Source organism: Scophthalmus maximus, chromosome 1, assembly GCF_022379125.1.
Source record: "Scophthalmus maximus strain ysfricsl-2021 chromosome 1, ASM2237912v1, whole genome shotgun sequence".
Lineage (NCBI taxonomy): Eukaryota > Metazoa > Chordata > Actinopteri > Pleuronectiformes > Scophthalmidae > Scophthalmus > Scophthalmus maximus.
In genome coordinates this window covers 17,980,896-18,002,778 of record NC_061515.1, presented here as the reverse complement: position 1 = coordinate 18,002,778, position 21,883 = coordinate 17,980,896, and the positions used below count along the sequence as shown (strand labels likewise).

General features: G+C 42.4%; 1 protein-coding gene across 1 annotated transcript; it reads left to right on the top strand.

Moving 5' to 3' along the window:
• The first annotated feature begins 1,723 nt into the window (after positions 1 to 1,723).
• si:dkey-199f5.8 (beta-1,4-galactosyltransferase 3) lies at positions 1,724 to 20,743 on the top strand. The gene is made up of 7 exons (XM_035643388.2): positions 1,724 to 1,875; positions 9,635 to 10,944; positions 14,223 to 14,458; positions 16,711 to 16,898; positions 17,021 to 17,143; positions 17,384 to 17,488; positions 17,609 to 20,743. The coding sequence occupies exons 2-7, from the start codon at positions 10,674 to 10,676 to the stop codon at positions 17,862 to 17,864; spliced, it is 1,179 nt and encodes a 392-aa protein (XP_035499281.2). The 5' UTR covers positions 1,724 to 1,875; positions 9,635 to 10,673; the 3' UTR covers positions 17,865 to 20,743.
• The last annotated feature ends 1,140 nt before the right edge of the window (positions 20,744 to 21,883 follow it).

Sequence of the window (21,883 nt, the reverse complement as noted above, 5' to 3'; positions counted from 1 at the left end):
AATTAATTTTATCATGTTTTTAATCCAGGCTTCAAACAAGCATACACTGTTTCCAATCGTCAGTGTTGAATATTGGTTGATTTTCACAATCTTCTATGATATTTAACTAAATATCTTTGTCTTTTGGACTTTTGGTCACACAAAAAAGATATTTGAAGATCACAATGGATTTTCTATTCTTTTTACTTTATGACTGTTGACATTTTATGAAGAAAAAAAGAGAATGCTCCATAATCATAAGTTTTGCCAGGAGTATGGAACAACTTCAGATATTTCAACTTGACCTGCTGTTAAATACTAATCAAAACACAAATACATGAGAGAAGAAGAGGGCTTCTGTGGAAGTTTGGGTGCTCCCTGGATATGACTTGATGTGGACGTTAATTCAGTGGAAGCCTATGTACGTTTGTTTCACCTGGTCTCTGGTTGGAGGTGACCTGGTAAAAAAGAAGAAAAAAAGAAGAAGGGACAAATCTGCATACAATTCAAAAGTAAAGTCCCCAGTGTCTCATACAGACAGGGGTGATTCAAGAGAATTTGGGAGCCCCAGGCAAAATGGACCTGGGGGGACCCCTCCCCAAGGAACATGTGATACCAAACCACATCATTCCAATCTTCAAACGTGTGAATGATAGTAATGTAGTCAAGCTTAATGCAACCCCCCACCACCAGCACAGGCACATCATACGCTGGCATTTAGAAGTTTTAGTCTTCAACCAAAACTCTTGTGGCAGAAACCTAGTGGCATGATGGGGCCTCATTATGGGGTTTCCGACCATGGTGTCATTGCAATGTCCTGTACGTAGCTGATCGAAGATCAAATTTAAGGCAGATCTCACAAAATTGTCTTTGCTGTGCACGAGTACAAGGGGCAGAGAATGGAAGAAACTCCCCATTATTTCGACAGCGACGCGCCCCCCCCCCCCCCCCCCCCCCCCCCCCCCCCCCCCCCCCATGCATATGGAGAGCAAAGTCGGAATGACGAGAATAAACTTGGAATTCGTACACTAAATTCCAAGAATATATCAAACTACTCACATTGGCGCCTCGTGTAGATGAATTGGTGACTTTGTTCTCCAGAATCTGTTTGAGTGTCAACGGAAATAGCTTTTAGCACATTTTGACACAGTGTAGGAATTACTGTAGGCCTTCCAAGAGATGGTGCTGAAAACTTTCAGCTCAGACTTCACGCGAGCTCACATATGCGGCCAGTTTCTACTCTATCTGGACTTGATGGACCAGAGGAGTCGACTTTGAATTCTATTTGTCATCATTTCAGCTTTATTCTCAAAATGCAAAAAGGGAAGAAAAAAACCCCCATCTTCCTCATGCATGACCCTTATACTTTACAATAATTATCTAATCACTTCATTTGAGTGTCAATTGCTACATTTTTTTGATCACACTGTTGGTTTTACAGTTTAAAATAAATATATATTAGCTTGATGTTATTACACATGAAGGAATCTTAACACTTCAACTATTGAGTTGATGCTTGTGCAAAACACTCACAACATAGCCCCTAATAACACTTTGAATTGATGATAACACGTGCTCTCCTGATTTTAAAACAAACAAACAAAATGGGAGCTTTTTTATACACTAATTATATGTGATTCCCCTGGCTTTACTGGGCGCGTACTGTAACTGGCGATTTGTGGTAATAAAGGGGAGGGGAAACTTGCTGTGCGACGCGATCAACCCCCCCTGCTCGCCGTCTCCTCGCCGTGCTCAGTCGCTCTTCGAGGCTACTGCACATCGCGTCCCCCCCTCGGCGTCAACTTCAAAACAACACGGAGCACACGGAGAGAGGAGCGGGGCTCTGCGGACCGCTAGTCACCCGTCCGAGGGCGCAGAACGGAGGCCTCTTCCCTGGTGAGGAATGAAAACTGTCCCATTTGTTGCTAACCCGCACTGGAAAACAGCGCCGCGCCCGCACGCGTGTATGTATGTATATATACATACATACATGATTTTGCAGCGTTCAGCTAGCCAATTAGCATGCTAACTAACGTCAGTTAACGCGCAGCCGTTAGCTCGGCTCGACTCGTGTGTCCCGTCACAGCTGGCGAGTGTCCGCAAGGCTTACTCGAGGAGAGCGGAGCTTCCTCGGCGCTGTGTCCAAGAGATGACGGGGTTTAAGAGTGTGGCTGAGGTTTTTTTTTTCTGGAGCTCGTTTTTTGGGGGCGGTGGGGGGTAAACAATGTCTACGCCGACTGGACGACAGCGGCTGCGATGATTAAAGGTTGCGTCCGCTCCCATTTCAAAGAGGAGCCCGCGACGACGGGTTGAGTTGGCTCAAACGTCGTTTTTGTCATGCTTAGACAACACAAGAGGTGAAGGTGAAGACATTAGTGTCCAACTACTGAGTTGACGTTTACCGCGGCCCTTCTGTCGAGAGAAAAAAGAAGTAGCTCAACACGTTACTCGTTTCAAAATGGTTGTGCAACTTCTGGCGAGTCCGCCGACGTCGGTCCACTTTCTCCGTGTCACCTCTCCGCCATTCGTCGACACGAGCGCAACTTTTCGTTTCGTTTCGTTTTGTTTTGTTTTGTTGCGGTGACTTATTTTAGTTTTAACGACGGCCGGAAGCTCTTGCTTTCTAGAGGTTGAGGGGCTTCGGTTGCTTCGGCCGGAGTCGGCGACGTCGCTGTCGAAATAACGGGGAGTGTCGAAAATAGTTATTTGTTTCGCAACCATTTCTTCGTGCTGCATTTTGGGGTTCCCCGCTTTCGGCTGAAACCGGTTACATAGGTCTCCATCCTCTGCCCCGTGTACTCGTGCACAGCGGAACAGAAGGAGCTTCGGGGCGACACCTGTCTGATTGATCTGGTCTCCCCCCCCTTGACAACTGTCTTTGTCCGATTGTCACAAGGGTGATGTACCAGACACACCCAGTCCTCTTCAAGGTTTTGAGTAAATTAACTTCTGTGTTGGGGGGAAACTTACACTACGTCCTCTCACGCTTACCTTTGAAACCGACAGGCTTTTTATTGAGTCTTTTTGAAGTAGGACTCCGACTAAGCAAGGATGACAACAGTCATTTTTTAAATCCTCAAAACATTAATTTTGAGTATTTTATTTGGGTTTTTCAAGTAGTGCACAAACCACATGGCGCACACATTGACGATACGAAACACCTAAACATTGCACATGCACATTACAGACATGACAAACGTGCATTTGCAGAGCAAATCCTTATCACTATCCTTGATTTTTTTAAATTTTTAGTTTAATCTATTATCATCCAACATATTCCTGCAATAGATGACTATGTCATTGGCAATCTGTTTTGTTCAGGAGAATAAGTCACTCTGACTTTTTGACGTGACTTTTGCTCTTTCATTCTTCAGCATTAGATATTTTCAACTTAGCCCTCGTCTCTGTTATTATGCCTCCATGTCGACGGCAGCCATGGCCAGGGGCACAATGTTCTCAGGTTGTCCATACAAATGTCCATACATCTGTCCCCTTCTTGTGAATGCTAAATATCAGTAATACTTTTTAAGGGTAATTTCTTCAAATTTGGCAAAACGTTCATTTGCACTCAAGTGGATGCAAAATGTTTTTGTTCAAAGGTTAACGTCACCGTGGCCCCTAAAAGGCTATATTCCTAGGTCTACGTATATTTTTTTTGAATAGCCTAAACTCAACTCAAATCTTTTTTTCTTCTAATTTGCTGCTCCAGTTTTGTTGTGGTTATATGGCCACATGTGAGACTTCTTGTCTCCGTGGTTGTCATTGCTAAGCTTGATTGGATAAGTGATTCAGACTCCCTCACCACCTTTCAGTCACGCCTAAAAACCCACCTCTTTTCCTCTGCATATCCCTAGCTCCCCCCGTTCCACTTTTATTTTGTTTCTTTCTTTTTGTACCAGCGCTTTGGGTACATGAAAAGCACTTTATAAATCCAATATATTATTATTATTATAAGTGCCTGTCCATGGTGGCTTAGTTAAAGCCAATGGTGAACACTACATTATGGAAACTGCATGACGATCAACCAAAGGCAGAAAGAGGAGAAGGAACAAGTGGGAGGAAGGCGGAGGATGATGTTGCCTTTTTTAATACTCCCCTTGTCCTCAACAGTCTGTCCCAGTGGATTTGGACTCGAGGGGAAAAGCCATAGAGACATGTACCAGCTGCACCTGCGATTAATGGCCAGCACTCTTGATGGGTTGCCATGACGAGGACACTGGCACGTGTTGTTATGCAGACACCTCTTTTCTCAGGACATGTTTGCACATTATTCCATTGCCTGGTCTTGCTTGGTTGGTGCCTGGGAGAAAAAGGCCTGCTTGCGTCTACAGAATCTGAATAACAGTTTTACCTTGTGTAAATATAGTTCCTTCAGTCTGTTTATCGTCCAGCACCTATAGTTGTGTGAGTTCTTTCGGTGTTCATGCCCCACACCCTTTTTGCCTAATGCCTTGGAAGATGAAAGAAAAAGCGATTATGTTGTGTAAGAATCTGTCCACATCAGTGTCACTCCTATGTGTGGTATTAAAACACCAGTTCCTAGTTCTGTTGAAACACCCCTGTTAATTAGCCTACACTCAAAGGTTCTGACTGTCAGGGGTTTGAGGAATGACGTAGACCGTTTGTCCTGTTGTCGAGTACAGCCAACGTCCTCGCCTTGCAAAGCTGCCTCTCTGCACATAATCCCTAAACATTCGGCCAGTCAGTGTTAATTAAAAATCCACCGTAAGGAGTTAAACCGAGCAGTCCAGAGGCAAGGTTCGTATTTCCTTAGCCTGACTCTGTTTTTTAAGAATAACAAAACACATCCTTTGATGAGCCATTTGCCTCTGTGAAGTGAACTATCATTTTATGGGCTCTTTCCTAATAGGGGAATCATTATTTCCTTTTTGTGTATGTTCAGTGCCTTTTTGCACAGTTTGCAGTATAGCATAAGTGTGACATAATACCGATTGAAGAGCTGAACAGTTGCCAGTGCAAAAGCGCGAAGCGGCCGAGGGTCAAATCTCCTGAGGGAATCTGTTAATGCTTCCATTCCAGACTTGGTACAATTCCAGCACTGAGACCAGTGAGATGCCGAGCATGATTCTGGACTCAGGCACCTGTTAGTATGTTATCTGAGGTTACGACGAACCCACAGCACCGACGCTCCCTGGCACAGAGATTTTATTGGTGGTGGAAATAGTCTAACATTACTATGGGGGGGTCTTGCTCTTTTGTGTTTTGTAAAATTGCTCATTTTTTATCTTATATCTCGCGTTTTTTTATTCTACAGTAACGAGGGGTTGAGCAGATTTAACAGGAAGGTCACACATTTAAGACCGAAGTGCACCGGCTCGTCCTCAATAGGCTGGCCTATATAGAACTGATGACACACTAAGGCAGATGTGACAGCGCAGTCTAGTGTAGGTGTTGTTGCAAGCTTCCTACTTATGGTAAAAATACGCAGACGTCCATATTTCGCGCAATGCAAGTTTATGACCCTCGCAGATGCAAAGAATTTTTTTTATCACACTGGCTGACTTAATGCCAAGTATGAACAATAAAGACATGTCGCCTCTGAGGAATTTAAATACTAATAGTAAATACTTGGTAGCTTTTGTTTCCCTTTCTTGTGGTTGTACAGTTGCAGCCAATGTTTGATGAGCAGGAATGAGACGCCGCTCTGCTGTTCCGAGTGCTCGTCTGATTTGAACCAGCTGCGTGTGCATGCAGCCGATCGGTTGTAGTCCAGGGAACAGGCCGCCTTCACAGTCGGGAGAGAACTAAAAGGCAGATAAGAATGATGAAAAGTGACTCCGGTGGCTGGGCCAGTAGAGACTCAGTGGGAATGTCTGGTCAGGTAAACCTCCTCAGTGGTTAAAATCCACTGTGATTAGGGCCTTGCTCTCATTTATCTCCCTCTGAGACTGCCACGGCTGCCAACGTGCTGTGCATGACTTCTGCGCAGTCCCTTTAGGATTTGAACAGTTGTATTCCCAAGATAATGGTCTAAATATATAACTCCCCCTACTCCTGTACTCCCATCCCCTTTTATTTCCTTGTTTGCTCTTTATTATAACCCCCCCCCCCCCTCCCCATGCTAGCCCTCTTGGTTTCTCTTGCATTCATTCATGTGTGTGAAAGCATGCATGTGGACATACCATATATCCATGTAATATTAATGCCCCACAGGCAGAAAAGAAAATGTCTCGTTTGCCGGCTGTTATGTGCCATCACTCTTTAAAGCACACGTTGCAAAAAAGTTTTGCTGTGGTGTGCTGGAGCATGTAATGTCATGCCGAACCTACCTCTTTTAAAAAGAATTATAAAAGTAGAGAGGAAGGATATTCATACAGGAGAGACGATGAAGTCAAAAACACAGTGTAACAAGACTGTTGGCTGCTCTCCATCTTCCCCTCCAGCTCTTCTCAGTTCACTTCTCGGCCCCTTCTGTCTCTTTGATTCACTCCTCAGCCTGTTAGCGAACGCAGGGAGATTCGTCTTCATCTCGTCACTGGGTCTCTTTTATATGCATGTTAAGTCAGTGACTGCGCTTTAGTGAAGGAGGTTCCTGCCCCCAAGTTCTTTCACTTTATATAGCAGCTCAAGCACAATATGGCCCTCAAGCATGAAAGCAAACCAGACGTATCTATTCTTCCCTTTGCAAAGACATTCATATGTCATTACAGATGAATGTGATACTGGAATATAGGAAGGGGGTTTCATAGTGGTTAGAATTCAGTCCCTGGGGACTTTCCTTATACTTGACGGTTTGTCATCTCACAGCTTAAACTTTCACCATGTCCTTAAGAATATGTGAGGTTTAATCATTTATATTAATCTGGCAAACCTGCAATGGCAAGGAACCCCTTGGTAAATTTTAGTAATTACTTGAGAAAAGATTTGCGTCCCTGCTTTTTTGCTCGGGATCACATCTCTCCTGAGTGTTGGAGCTGAATTCGCCTCCTGTAAGATTAATCTTTCTTTATCTGAGTCTTTATGGCATGATCTCTATAAACCATATCCATAATCTGCGGGGATATTATAGGGTCCAGGCCGAGTGAGAAGGGTCAATCCCCCATCTGCTCACAGTTCTGCACGCAGATAAAAAAAATCATCTGCAGTGGCAAGCAGAGGCTTTTTCTCTCCCTTTTCATCCACATATCTCCTTAGAGAAAAACCTTTATTATCCTTGAATTGAAAATCCTTGCAGTCAGCTGTCAGGCAGCCATTCCTCTCTCGCCATATCTTGTTAGAGCGATGTGTGTGTGTGTATATATATATATATATATATATATATATATACACACACACACACACACACACTCACTCACTCACCGGCCACTTTATTAGGTACACCTTGCTAGTAAAAGGTTGGACCCCCTTTTGCCTTCAGAACTGCCTTAATTCTTCGTGGCATACTTTCAACAAGGTGTTGGAAACATTCCTCCTCCATATTGACATGATAGCATCACGCAGGTGCCGAAGATTTGTCGGCTGCACATCTATGATGCGAATCTCCCATTCCACCACATCCCAAAGGTGCTCTATTGGATTGAGATCTGGTGACTGTGGAGGCTATTGGAGTACAGTGAACTCATTGTCATGTTCAAGAAACCAGTTTGAGATGATATGAGCTTTGTGACATTATCCTGCTGGAAGTAGCCGTCAGAAGATGGGTACACTATGGTCATAAAGGGATGGACATGGTCAGCAACAATACTCAGGTAGGCTGTGGCATTTAAACAATGCTCTTTTTGCACTAAGGGGCCCAAAGTGTCCCAAGAAAATATCCCCCACACCATTACACCACCAGCACCAGCCTGAACCGTTGTTACAAGGCAGGATGGATCCATGCTTTCATGTTGTTTACGCCACATTCTGACCCTGCCATCCGAATGTCGCAGCTGAAATCGAGACTCGTCAGACCAGGCAACGTTTTCCCAATCTTCTATTGTCCAATTTTGGTGAGCCTGTGCAGACTGTAGTCTCAGTTTCCTGTTCTTAGCTGACAGGAGTGGCACCCGGTGTGGTCTTCTGCTGCTGTAGCCCATCTTCTTCAAGGTACAACGTGTTGTGCGTTCAGAGATGGTATTCTGCATTCCTTGGTTGTAACGAGTGGTTATTTGAGTAACTGTCGGCTTTCTATCATCTCGAACCAGTCTGCCCATTCTCCTCTGACCTTTCACATCAACAAGGCCTTTTTGTCCACACAACTGCCGCTCACTGGATATTTTCTATTTTTCGGACCATTCTCTGAAAACCCTAGAGATGGTTGTGCGTGAAAATCCCAGTAGATTAACAGTTTCTGAAATACTCAGACCAGCCCGCCTGGCACCAACAACCATACCACGTTCAAAGTCACTTAAATCCCCTTTCTTCCCCATTCTGATGCTCGGTTTGAACTTCAGCAAGTTGTCTTGACCACCTCTACATGCCTAAATGCATTGAATGGCAGCCGTGTGATTGGCTGATTAGCTATTTGTGTTAACAAGCAATTGAACAGGTGTACCTAATAAAGTGGCCGGTGAGTGTATATACGCGCACACACACACGGCACACGCGCCCTGCACTGTGCAGGCAGCCATGAGGGCCTCACTTTCATTTCGCCATACTTGTAACCGTTTTATAAAAGAAATAGCTCACTTCAGACCGTGGTATACACTCATTATACCACAGTTAAGGAAGTTGCGGCCTGTCGTGAGCTATTGCTTAAATATGTGTGTGTGTGTGTATATATATATATATATATATATATATATATATTCACGTGTGTTACAGTTTAGTTACAGTTTAGTGCTCAAAACAAACCCCAGACTCAGGCGTTTGTTGTATCTAACGTTGCCAGTGACAGCACCATATGGCAAAGAATCCTGAAAATGGAAGCAGTCAACAGTTGCTGTTTTAAATTGCATCGGCAAAGACATGGCTCCGGTTTTACAGGGTCAAGAAAAGCTATGAGTAATGATATTTGTCATTGTCTGGATGTGAAATGGCCTCTATTGGATATGCGATTCAGCTCAAACCACACATTGATCGTAACTCCATATCGTTCAGTGCCAGAGACGTAAACAGACCTTGAGTTTAGGAAATAAAACCCGAAGAAATAAATCGAAAATGATATTATATGTAGGCTTGAGTTGTTTTAAACTGCTTTTCCTGTCTCGTGCAGTATCTCTATCAGTCTTGTAGCATTCAGTGGGATTAGGATTAGCGTTCTGAGTCCGGCTACTTTAATAAGCGCTAATTGATTTGCAGCTAAGGATGTTGGATGCTGCAGCAGACAGCACCAGAGTATTGGGAAAGGGGCTATGCACGGTTGGCAAACAGGAACAGAGCCACTGAGATTATTGTTATTAGAAAGTTTCATGGTGGTGGTGCGTGACCTTCTGTCTGCCATCCACTTTGGGCAGGAGGCCTCTCTTTGGGGAGGCATCTGTACTGGAGCCCACGCTGGGCCTGATTAGTCGAAGGCTATCCAACTGTGCTGCTGGGTCTTCATGTAAACAAATACAATCCATTCGTCAGGCCTGTATTGCACACAATCAGTCATTGTTTGTATTGGGGAAAAACAGTCTGCTGTAAGTACAGAATCGCTGATGTCAACAGTTTGAACCAAAGCGTGCCAGTCAAATTAACTGTCCCTCCTCCCATTCTGTTTTTTCTGTTTCAGAGCCGCGCTGGAGTGATTGGTCCAGTTCCTTTCGTCCTCTGCATCTCGTGGCTGTCGGCCCTGTGAGCTGCATGAGGGCTCTCAGAGCTGTGGATTGTATCATTATGGAACAATAGCAGTGGGACTCAAAGCTCTCCCTCCTCTTCCCCCATTTCTTCTTCCTCTCAGCCTGACTCTCAACTGAAGCCCTGCCCCCTAGCAAATACACAGTCACCCACCCACACACATGTGCAGCCGTCTGACTGCTCCTCCCACGCTGGTCATGGTCCACTCCCCCAGTCTCTCCGGTCAGTCAGTCAGGCAGTGAGTCAGTGGAAGCGCTGTAATCCTCTGTGAAGTATAGGGCCTATACGGTTGCATATGCTGGCCTTTGTCGGTTGTTGTTATTGCAGAGGCCTCCCTCAGAAGAGAACATGAGGGACAACATAAAGCAGCATAAAGCTCACTAGGGGAGGAAGCGAAAGCGAGAGAGTGAGTAAGAGACACTGACACTGCCATTTCTTTGACTGGAGGAGAATGAGCTTCACAGGGCGACAGCTGGGATTCAGTAGTGGTGAAACCACATGATGTGGGACTGGCATTACTATTGCACGTCAATCACAAATTGGACCAACAATCACCTCTGGAGTTATTTGTCAAATACATTTTTTTTTTTCAAATTAAGATTTTGGGATATTTTTGTATTTTCCCTCTCCTTGGTGGTCTCCTTCCATTACAGCCCACCAAAAGTGCCTTGTATGTTACTTGTGTCTATGTTTGTTATTTAACTCATCCTACTTAATACTTCATTTCAGATTCTATATTTCCACAGATTGTTTGTGGTAACTTTACATACAGTAAACGTGTTGCCATACTTAAGGGAAAGTACAGCTCTGGCAACGGCTTCCATCAAATGCACACTTGAGAATCATCACCGTGGCAAATTCTATTTCTGCTTGTGGGTGAGCGTGTTTAGGCTCAGTGTTACACTCAAGACTGGTGTGACTCTCTGCACCACTTCCTCTGGATCTCTGCTTTTCGACGACGCAGAGCTGTCGACATGATCACTCTCCAGTCCAAATGGCGCTACATTTTCATGTTCCTGGGTATCCAGCTGGTGGTCATGGCACTGCTGTCCCGAGAGGGATACCAGAAGAGGGTCACCTACTTCATCCGCATCTTCCGCAAGCCCGACACCCCTGGTTTGTCAAGCCGCAATCAAACGGCGGGCATCACTGGAGGGGATATATATGCCAACCTCTCCCACTTACCCAAAGCTCACAGCCATGCAGATGAGATGCCCTACTGCCCCAAGACATCTCCTTTAATAGGTGAGTGCTCTTCCTTACCTTATTGTGCAACTCTTAAACACATCTTTATTCACAGCATTGATCTATGAACAGTGGCAATTTGCCAAAATTATACTTTTTTAACTTAATCATTATATAAAGTTCCCTTTTTTGTCCTCAATAAAAATAATTGCAGTGATAAAATGATCAGCAAATTTGAATGGATTGTAACACAATTTCAGGTTTTAATTAAAAAAATTGGTGACTGGTTACTTCAACAGTAGATTCAACGTCTCCTGACTGTGAAGCCGTCAAAGTCACCACCTATTTTTGCTGCATGATAATGGACATGTGTAAACATTCTGAAATAAGTTGCTTCTTCATAATACCGTGCACTTTAAATTTTGAGAATTACATTTTCACACAGAGAACCTAAATTCATCTCAGTGATGCAGCTTTCAGACATTTCTATTTAGCAGCACGAGGTTGAGCCATCACTTGCTTGATAACATGTACATCATACTATTAGGGAATAGAAGATACAAAATGTGCTGCTGCCCGGTGGCGATGTTTTGTTGTAAGTTGTTGTCTCTCTCTAATACATCATAGCATTACCTTCACATTCATTTAGCTGATGCTTTTGTCCAAAGCGACTTACAATCAGTGCATTCTGCCTTGAAGATTTCATACAAACAGTGCAAGAATCATGCAAGTACATCAATAATGGTCAAACAGGCAAAACATCTTCAAGTCCTTTGTTTTAGAATTTTTAAAATTTATTTATTTTTGATCAGCCAGCAGAGCCAATCCCATCAACTTCTAATGCTAATGCTACCCACACATCTGACACAGTAAAACTATGACGCTAATGGATCACGTGGAGGCTTTTTGTTGCTAAACGATTTTCAGATAAATTGTGTTGGAACATCTGATCAGATTTCCTGATAGTTCCTCTAAGTAAATGATATCACCTGTCTCATTTCTATACCTGTTTCCTGAAAGTCTGATTTCGATCATTTTTATTTTTATTCAACATAAAATGGATTTTCAAAGTACTGTTCATCCGTCACATATCATATTCTCTCTAATTAACCGTAGAAGGTGGGTCACTTAAAAAAAAAAAAAGAAATAGGGAAGGGAAAACATGGTTTGGAGCCATGCATTATAAAACTCATACTGAGTAGTGTGCTGACAGTAACACCCTGTTTACACATGCAAATAGAATAGAATTGAATATTGAATAATATTAAAATCCACCACAAGAGATCCGATCACAAGGGAACAGGTCTAATTTCGTCAGTCAACAACTGGCATTAGAATGCGCCCTGAGCACTTGTGATCGCACTTCCTCGACATGCAAATACACACATACATCATTTCTGTTTGCAAATACCGAATTATGTTTTCCGCCCTCTTTTTTAGATGTGAGGGAGAGAGCGGAGCCAGGAGAGGCTGAGTGAATTAATGTGCTGCACATAGTTTTAAAAAGATACAAGATTTTACTCATTTAAGAAAAAGAAAATCAACATGTGTCAGTCTGGTAAAATTGTGACCGTGGCCACAAATAATTCAGTGAATGGGAAACACTTAAAAGTGTAAAAATACTTTCTGTTCATCATGAAAATGTAGAGGGTCAGGGGACGTCAGCTGTCTTTCAATGTGGCCCAGCACATGTTTGCATTCACACTATTAAAAGAATGTGGCCACACACGTCTCAGACCATCTCAGAATGTGGTCAAGTGATGGGATGCCAGATGAGTCACTTCTCGATGCATTTTAACCAAGTTTTTCTACTTAGTTGCCCAATTGTCAAATGAGCCATGTCGATGACATCTTGGCAGACTCATCTGCCGATGAAGGAAGTCAGTTACAGTGGAAAGTTTGGGATAGAAAATGTTTTTTGGACTTTGTAATGTGTCCTCTATTTGCCTGATCCTTTTCACAAACTGATCCGGCTAAATGTTTATTCAGTATAACTAGGTGGCCCCGTCAGAGCAGGCTTAATTTTCTGCTTTCCAGGCTCTACTCTCTGCCCCTTTGTTCCCAGATTACACCCGGTAACTTTAAACTACACGCTGTTACCAGAGCCTGCAGGCTTCTGTGACTTTTTCAGAAAAAAATAATGGAAAAGGGTAATTTGAGGTATTCGTGAATGATCAACAGGAAGTGAACAAAAACCACCTGGAGGTTTACTGGAACTGGTTAAGCAAAAGGCAGAAAGGCCGATGTTTTTTCACTGAAACAATCCAAATAGATCAGGTTGCAGTGTCAGACAAATTGCATGTCCTCGTGTCCAATTCCTGTAACAGGTTGACCTGTGTTGACACAACATCTAGGGTGGCACCTAACGATTAATACCAGTTAATCTCTGGAACATTTATTTTCCCAAGCAGTAATCTAGGATATAAAATGTCAATGAATTGTGAAAATGTCTAAAGTGACATTTTCAGAAACCTGATAGTTTTTGCTGTTCTTGTATGGTCTTAGAACACATTGAATCTAACTTCCTCAAAATAAAAAGACTTAGTAAGTTATTCTATTGTATTGTTGTCAAATATTTTTGTGCCTGATTGGCGGAAAATGTCACACGGCTATGAACTAAACGTGGGACTGTTTTGCCAGTAGATTGTGCTACAGGAGGCTCTTAGACCCTTTTCTGTGGACTTTGTCAGCATCATCAGACCTTTAGCAAACACTTACACTTAGTAGGAAGCATGTGTTCATATTTTATAAATATTCATTCTTCATCCATCCATTTCCTTTGCTTGTCTTTGTCCTGTTCCTGTTGATTTAATATTAGTTATTGTTTTTAGAGGCAGAGGATGGTAGAAATGTAATAAATGTTTTGACAGACCACCAATGCAGTGAGGGGGAGAGAGAGATCAGTTTTTATTATCATGAGATTCTGGGATCATAATTTAACTGTGGTGGAAAAAATGAGATAATTGTGGGCTGTCACAGATAAGTATAGAGGTATTGGTAATTCATTTTTGGTATTTATCGGCAGTTAAGATCACAAACTGCATTTGTTTGAATGCAATCAAGGTGGCACGAGTAGGAGACATAAAGGACGTTCTAATGTATACTGTACTGTAGTCCAAGTACCATGCATGTTGCTAGCATCAAGATGTTTATCTTTTTCCAGAATACGATTCTGGATATCAAGACTTAAAAAAAAAAAAAAAAAAAAAAAAGGGTTTAAACCATGATGTCTTTATTCAAATAACGGACTCTAATACTCCCCCCAGATTATTTTCCTTCACTCCACCAAACCAAATCACTTTAACCGGTGATGACGGCAGACTTCTTTCTGCTCACAGGCGGGCCCATCCACGTCAGCTTCCCGTCGGGGCTCAGTCTGGCAGAGGTTGAAAGGAAAAATCCAATGGTGGTTCGGGGAGGACGTTACAGGCCGCCGGACTGTGAGGCGAGGCACCGGACTGCCATCATCATTCCCCACAGACACAGAGAACACCACCTAAAGTTCCTGCTCTACTACCTACACCCTTTTCTGCAGAGACAACAGCTCAACTATGGAATTTACATCATTCATCAGGTGAAACTCGAACAACTGAGTGATTTCTTTAATCGGGCCAATACAGCAGTTAGGTAATGTTACATTTAGTGTTCTGATTTATTTAGGTTTTAATTTTGGCAGAAATATAAAATAGTTTTTTTGTTAAGATGCTTACAGCTGTCATCGTCTCCGTTTGCTTATCTCTGGGTTGGTGTTACAGTTGAGGCTGGACGTAGAGCGCCCTCTAGTGTGTGGCCACTGAACATGTATGGAGGAGGAGGAGGAGAATTGAGTGGTTTAGAGGGTTTAATCTCATTAGCTGCTTCTTTTCCTACAATTGATTGATGTTTACTCCTCAGCACTTAATCTCCTACACCTCTAGAGCTGGATTTGTCATTGCGCAGTCACACTGTTGTATCTGCTAAGCGGATACTTTAATAATAAATCCAGTTAAATTATAAACAGTGCATCCAATGCAGTGCCACTTCTTTTTTAGGATTAATCAGGGAATTCACATCTTGATAAGGCCTGAAAATATGATGCATTACACACTGTATATCTATATTTTCCTACCAACTCTAAGTTGGTGTAATTATGAGGATTTATTTTAATTATTGTGAAATGGTATGTATTTTAGTTGACAAAATTAAAAGTCTCTTAGAAAAGGATTTATGTTAAGTACCTGAAAATATTAGGCAAAAATTAATGTTTCAGCTTTTCTAAGCACATCTTCCATATATGCAATGTTTTTGTTGTCGGCGCTCAATTGGCACATTTCCACAATGAATTGGTTGTGTGATCTAAAGTTCTTCAGCCGTCAGGTCAAACGGACATACAACAACAGATATGAAGGCTGAAGTTCCTGACATAAGAAAATTAATAATGAATTATAAATCACTTGGGTTCAAATGTCACGGCAACAACAGCTTTTAAAAACACAACAAACGCATTTAAGAGCATCAGAGATTTACCTATAATTTGTTCTACTTTTCGACTCAACGTGTCACTGTTATTTTTTTCCTCGGGTCGCATTTGTGTCTGATCGAAAAGATCAAAAGTATGTAGGAGCACACGTGAGAATAACATAAAGCTTGTTATGAAATTTAGCCTTAAGGGCGCCTGACGGCCCAATCAGAAGACCTGACGGCCCAATCAGAAACACAGTTGGACCAGTGTTTAAATGGACTGAACACTTTAATGACATCTATCACTTCATTAGCACATTAGTGTATCAGCCGCATCTCCTCGTGTTAACCGGTTGAAATAACAAACATTGTGGGCGGTTTGTCAGCCGTCACCTATTAAATGTAGCTGTCGAAGCTTTGTGTGCTCTCTCCACACAGTTGTCAAGTACTATTCCAAACAGTTCGTGAGAGGAGAAGCGCCGCTCGCTCGGTCACAAGACTGTACAACCACAAGTGTTGTTTCAGCGTCGGCAAAATCCGACAGAGTGAGACATCATCTCTCTGAGTGGATTGGGCCACATTACTGAGTAACATTCTCCCGACTGAACTTTCATTCATATTTTACCAGTAATTTACATTTATAAACATCAGATTTTTCAACCAAAACCTTGGATGAAGAAGCTCAAAATAAAACTAAGGTTTAGACTATGAAGTCTACAGGAGTGTTGTTTCATATTTGTCAGATATGAAGGTTGTTTAATCAACATCTAAGAATAATAAGACTCAGATGATCTGGATCAAACTAAATTAACAAGACCACGCAGAGTGCGCAGACCTTGACTAAGGCTACCGATCTTGCAGTGGTAAAAAATCTTTCATAAAATGAATGCCAAAATGTAATACCCTGTTACCATGTCTGAGGCCTGTCTTTGATGAAATGTTCATGTAAATCTATCCATAACTTTTTGAGTATCCCTGTCAACAATCTAAACCAATCACATCACCTCATTGGCGGAGGTAATTAAAAACATTGTACTTTTTCTTTTAAAAATAATAATTTTTCTTTAAAAAATTCTCCTTGTATCCTTTCATTAAGGAAAAACACATAAGTTGAAATATTTTCATAGGCGCCAAAGTTATTAATGCGCTCCTAAACTTTTTCAACTTAGGAGCACATGAGGGGAAAAAAAATTATGCATCAAGATCTGAGACTTCTATCTATCAACCACCCTTATGAGTCAGAAGTTCTGACTTTGTCACAGGCTTAACTTATTTTGCCTACTTATAAGCAGTGTAATCACTTTTAGACCAGAAATTTTAGCAAATTGTGTTTTCAGATTTCCTCAGACCCATCGTGACACACTTGTCCATGTTTTCACTCCGCAGGCCGGGAACTACACGTTTAACCGAGCCAAGCTGATGAACGTGGGTTTCCGCGAGGCCATGAGGGAGGAAGACTGGGACTGCCTCTTCTTCCACGACGTGGACCTCATCCCAGAGGATGATCGCAACACGTATATCTGCGACTCCAACCCGAAGCACGCAGCCATCGCCATGGACAAGTTTGGCTACAAGTACGTCCGCGGAGAGGGATTCTCCCCTCACAGATGGACCCACATTGTGTTCTTTGCTCCGCTTCTATTTCAAATGCTTATCTGTGTTGTTTTTTTTTTTTGTGATGTCCAATTCCACGAAGGCTTCCGTACAAGATGTACTTTGGAGGAGTGTCGGCGCTGTCGCCACTGCACTACCTCAGAATGAATGGTTTTCCCAACAACTACTGGGGCTGGGGGGGAGAGGACGACGATATCGGAGTCAGGTGAGGTTCTACTGTCAAAGCTAATTTATGCATAGCTTGACAGAGGTTAATATTCAGTTCTGTTTGAACGATGACAAAACTAATGATGACTGAAGCAGTTAAATCTGTTTCTAGATGACTATAAAAAGTGGGGGGGTTGCGTCATGGCTCCAAAGTACCGACGATCAGATTGTTCAGTAAAATTGCCAATTCCAGCTAAAATAGCGGCGTCAGACTCACATTTGTTCCCCGTCTCCTCAGGGTGTCTCTGGGCGGGATGTACATAACTCGTCCGTCACTGAAGGTTGGCCGGTACAAGATGATTAAGCACAAGCTGGATAAAGGAAATGACGTAAACCCAAAGAGGTACAGTAAATAAACTCGTGTATTTTGACGATACGTGTGCAATCGATTGCAGACTTAAAATTGTAAAAAACCTTTTGAGGTTAAGAGGATGCGTCCGCTCTCCGTGCTCTCCATTCAAAGGTTCAACATGCTGGCCAAGACGCGTCAGACCTGGAAGTCGGACGGGATGAACACCGCTGAATATGAGGTCATCTCGAGGCAATACCTGCCCCTCTACACCAACATCACCGTCAACATTGGCACTGAGGCCGGTCTACATCTGCTCCCTCCCACGCCCTCCCCCGGTGCCAAGGCCGAAGGCAAACCTGCAGATGAGGCGCCAGCCGGAATGTCAGCCAAACAGGAAGAAACGCACTCCCCCCAGACAGACCACTAGTTGTGTTTAACTTTGCCAGTTCTTCAAAAGGATAATGCTCTCGGTACATGTAGGGATGGTGGCTTTTTCTTCGCCGTGGCCTGAAACCTCTCGCTCACTTTAAGCTTTTTTGTCTGTTTGTGGAGGATTTAGTTTTGTGGACCCACAGTCAGCCAGTCGTTAAGGCGGTCAACTCGCCCAGGGGCCGTATTCACAAATAAGAATATTCTCAGAAAGATCCTAAATAACCCTGAACATTTCTAAAATCCTGTTTTAGGAGAGTAAGTGGTAAGTTTTGTACAATATGAACAGGGGGAAAATGGCTTTGCTTTCATCAATTTCTGAGATTGCTGGCCAGTCTGTAAAGGAAGTGGTGTCGGTTGGCGTGTAACTTTAACTTAAACCGGCGAACAAGCAAACGGTTACGGAGGCAAGTAAAAGAAGCTGGAAAAAAAAAAAAAACACTGCACAGACGACCGATGTTTACTCTCAGCTCAACAAATCGACGAGCGTAAAATCTTTTTCAAGAGAAAAAAAACTGTCCTGGAACTGTTCTTAGAAAACGTCAATCTTCCAAGAATCTTCTCTGAATTTCACCACTAAGAAGCGTCTCTTTGCACTGGGCTGCTTCATGAATACGGCCCCCGATTGATAAAGAATAAAAACGGCCGGCATGAATTTCTCAACCCTCCACCTTCGGTTCCCTATGATCCGATCACATAGCTGATCGTTTCTTTCCGATGGGAGCCACAGCAAAGAGAAAAGCTGAAAGTTGGACTCTATGAGTTTTTTTTATATATATATATATATATATATATATATATATCTACAGTGCTGCAGTCGCTGGTTAAACCTTGTGATGCCTTAGAATCTTTTTTTTTCTTTTAACTGGTATTTTACGGAATTCAGAATACTGGGTTTTTATGGGGCAGTAGCTGCAATGTCCAGCAGTCACGCTGTGCCACGGCAGATTCTGACTTTTTTTTTTTTTTTTTGTCTCAAAGCCAATGAATTCACGAGTTGGAACGAGTGTGTGAAGCTGCTACAGTGGGAACTTAATCTGTTACAACTGTGCACATATCAATGAGTTCTCTCTGCATATATCTAGTCCTCTGTTTAGAAGCATTTCCCGCACAGAGATTCTGTTCTACTTCAGTTTGGCTCGTATATCGAAACGCTTTCTCCCGACTTATAGATACTGTCCACATCATTTGGCGTCTGGTCACATTAAGTGAAAGGCCGATGCGAAGTAGAAGGTACCAATGGTACCGTTCCTCTGTTCAGCGTTTATCCAGGCAGTAATGAGCACATTCGGTTCTGCCTTTTTAAATGAGTTCAGTATATTTCAGCATATCCACTATCTACAACATTTCACATCAAAATGGAGTCTCTTTGCTCACCATATAATGTATACACACACACACACGCACGCAAATATATAATTATGTAACTGTGACTCGTTCCCCTAACGATGCAGTGAATTTTAGTTATGTGCAAAATTGGTGAAACTTTATTTTATTTTAAACCATCGAAAACTTAACAGGAGTTTGCTGGAGAGACAGATCACTGTTGTTGAGCTATTCTCACAAAGTTTCATGACAATAATATCTAAATGCACCGTTGTCAAGTTGACTTGATGATGTGATAATATAATTGACATGAATATTTGGAGTGTGACTTACGTTCCAGGTGTTGAATTCAGCACGTTGTGACATGGAGACGTCTGCCATGTCCTCTCCCCCCGTGCCCTTGTACTGCATGCAGACTCTTCAGCATCCTCCTCCTCCTCTCTGACAGATTTGATTGTTTACAAGAAAACCCAGTACCTTTATCCAGCGAGTGTGGCTCTAGTGATGGACATGTTGAAACCAAAGACGAATGCATGGGAAGCTGCGATAATGGATAAAAAAAGAAAAGAAAATGTGTGCGTATAGCAAGCTCCATATGTTAATGATGATTTCCACAAAGCTGTATTTTTATTCCATTTTGAAGGACAAAGTCTCATATTTTCTTCCTTTCAACATTTGAAGCCTCTTTTAAATTCGGTGTCCATGAAGCTGTCAAGAGAAGAAACCAGCACGTATTTCCCTTAATGTACTAACTATAGAACACATTTTTATTTTTTAGCGAAGGTTTGAGGATAGTTGGTGATGATTTTTTTATTATTATTACTCTAATGAAAACTCATTTTTATTTTCATTGTGGTATTTGCTGAAGTGAATGAGACGAGGTCTGAGAGTGGTTTCCTGTGATTTTTCTGAAATAGACGGCTTAATACTGTATTAGTGTTTTGGTGAAGATTCATATTTAACTCCTATGGCCTTAGCAACACACTCACCCAGCACTGGTATTTCAATACTCGGGCACTAGTGTGTTTTTATATCAAGACTAAATATGCATGACAAAAGAACCGTAGTAAAATGCATATGGAAATGTACTGAGCACCCAAACGATTCACGTCAGTGCTCACCTGGAAAATGTGAAGCATGCTTAGAGTGTCTATTTTATGAACCATAAACTTTTGTCCTGACTTTCTATGTAGAGAATTCCATCTGCTGTGCGGAGTGCCCCTCGCTGCTGTGTACCATAAGAGGAAGAGAAAATGGCATTTTTCTTAACAAACCGTACAAAAGAGGTTTTCAATGTCACAATTTTCCATAATTTATGGTGTTGGTGTCTCTCTTTTCTGACTCCCTTTTTATTTCAAAGCGACTATTTTCAATTTTTATTTGACTCCATTCTGATGTGGTTAAGCTCGGCAGCATTAGAAAGCAGTCGCCACAGGGGAGCACCGGTATACAACCAAGGGCAGTGTGACTTTGTGAGTTATTGCTGCTCTCTATAAATTCTGCACAGTCCAGAGTGGCCTTAAAATCCATTAATAAACTGATTATCCAGAAGAAATGCTGTCACTGTATTCATTTTATTTTGGTAAGCAGTTGAGTTGTTTTTTAGATTTTTAAACCTGTGTCTTTGTGGAACATGGCTTAGTAATATTTCTCCTTTCGGTCATCTGTAGCAGTGGTTCGCAACTTTTTGGAACCGTGACCCGCCAGAATAACCAGGCTGGTGTGTGCCAGTTAAAAGGAACATGAGGCTTTCTGTGATTTATTCTCTCTTCTCTTAGTTTTTCGGCGGGTCCGGATTGTCCTTCCTTCCTATCGTCTTTTCCTATCTACTACTACTTGACCTCAGTTGAAAACGTCATGAGGTCGATTGAAGGTATAACGGAGGATTCATGGGACTTAGGAAAAGCTGACAGCGCTGCTCAGAGAATCCGGGTGAGGTCAAATTGGCTTAGGTAGTTTCCCCAAATCTTGAAGTGACCCAGAAGTACTTGACCAGCAGCCATGATAAGAGCTGTTCGGAATCTCTTAATGCTAAGGAAAGAAGCTTCAATGTTCCTTTCCCATCTCCTTTAGCAAAGGGTACACTGGACTGGAAATAGATGCCCCACAATTCATTGCGGCAGCGATAGTTATCGTGACGCGTCATGCATGAACATAAATGATTCAATCAGAGGTAGAAGTAGAAGAGTATGAAAATTACCCAGAAGGGACGCACGGCATCATGTAAGTTACTGTTGCATATGAATAATTTACATGTGATGTCACATGGTGGTAATACACACTGAAATGGAGCCTCTCGTTTCTTGTAGTTCATCTTTGGAATTTTGCAGTTTCACCACGTCAGACGCACGTCAATAACATCCGACGTCGCATTATGACGTAATATAGTAATAAGTCCCATCAGTCCTCCTTTACGCCTTTCCTTGACCTCATGATGTTTTCCACAGAGGTCAAGGAATAGCAATAGTAGATAAGGACAATTCGGCCTCATCCTCTGACTCCACTTTCACCAATCTATGTCATTATGCAACGGCAAATGTTATTGATGTGCGTCTACCGTCGGGCAACTACAAATTTTTGAAGATGGACTACAAAGCCCCCCGCAGTTTTTCATGTTTCAGAGTGTTTTACCACCGTGTCCCATCAGATGTAAATGCTTCATGTGTAACGGTAACTTGCATGATGACGTGT

Bases quoted from the DNA above. Each gene is read 5' to 3' on its own strand.
- si:dkey-199f5.8 (XM_035643388.2), top strand. From the start codon at position 10,674: ATGATCACTCTCCAGTCCAAATGGCGCTACATTTTCATGTTCCTGGGT. The intron at 10,945-14,222 runs GTGAGTGCTCTT...TTCTGCTCACAG, and splicing joins CAAGACATCTCCTTTAATAG to GCGGGCCCATCCACGTCAGC. The intron at 16,899-17,020 runs GTACGTCCGCGG...AATTCCACGAAG, and splicing joins ATGGACAAGTTTGGCTACAA to GCTTCCGTACAAGATGTACT.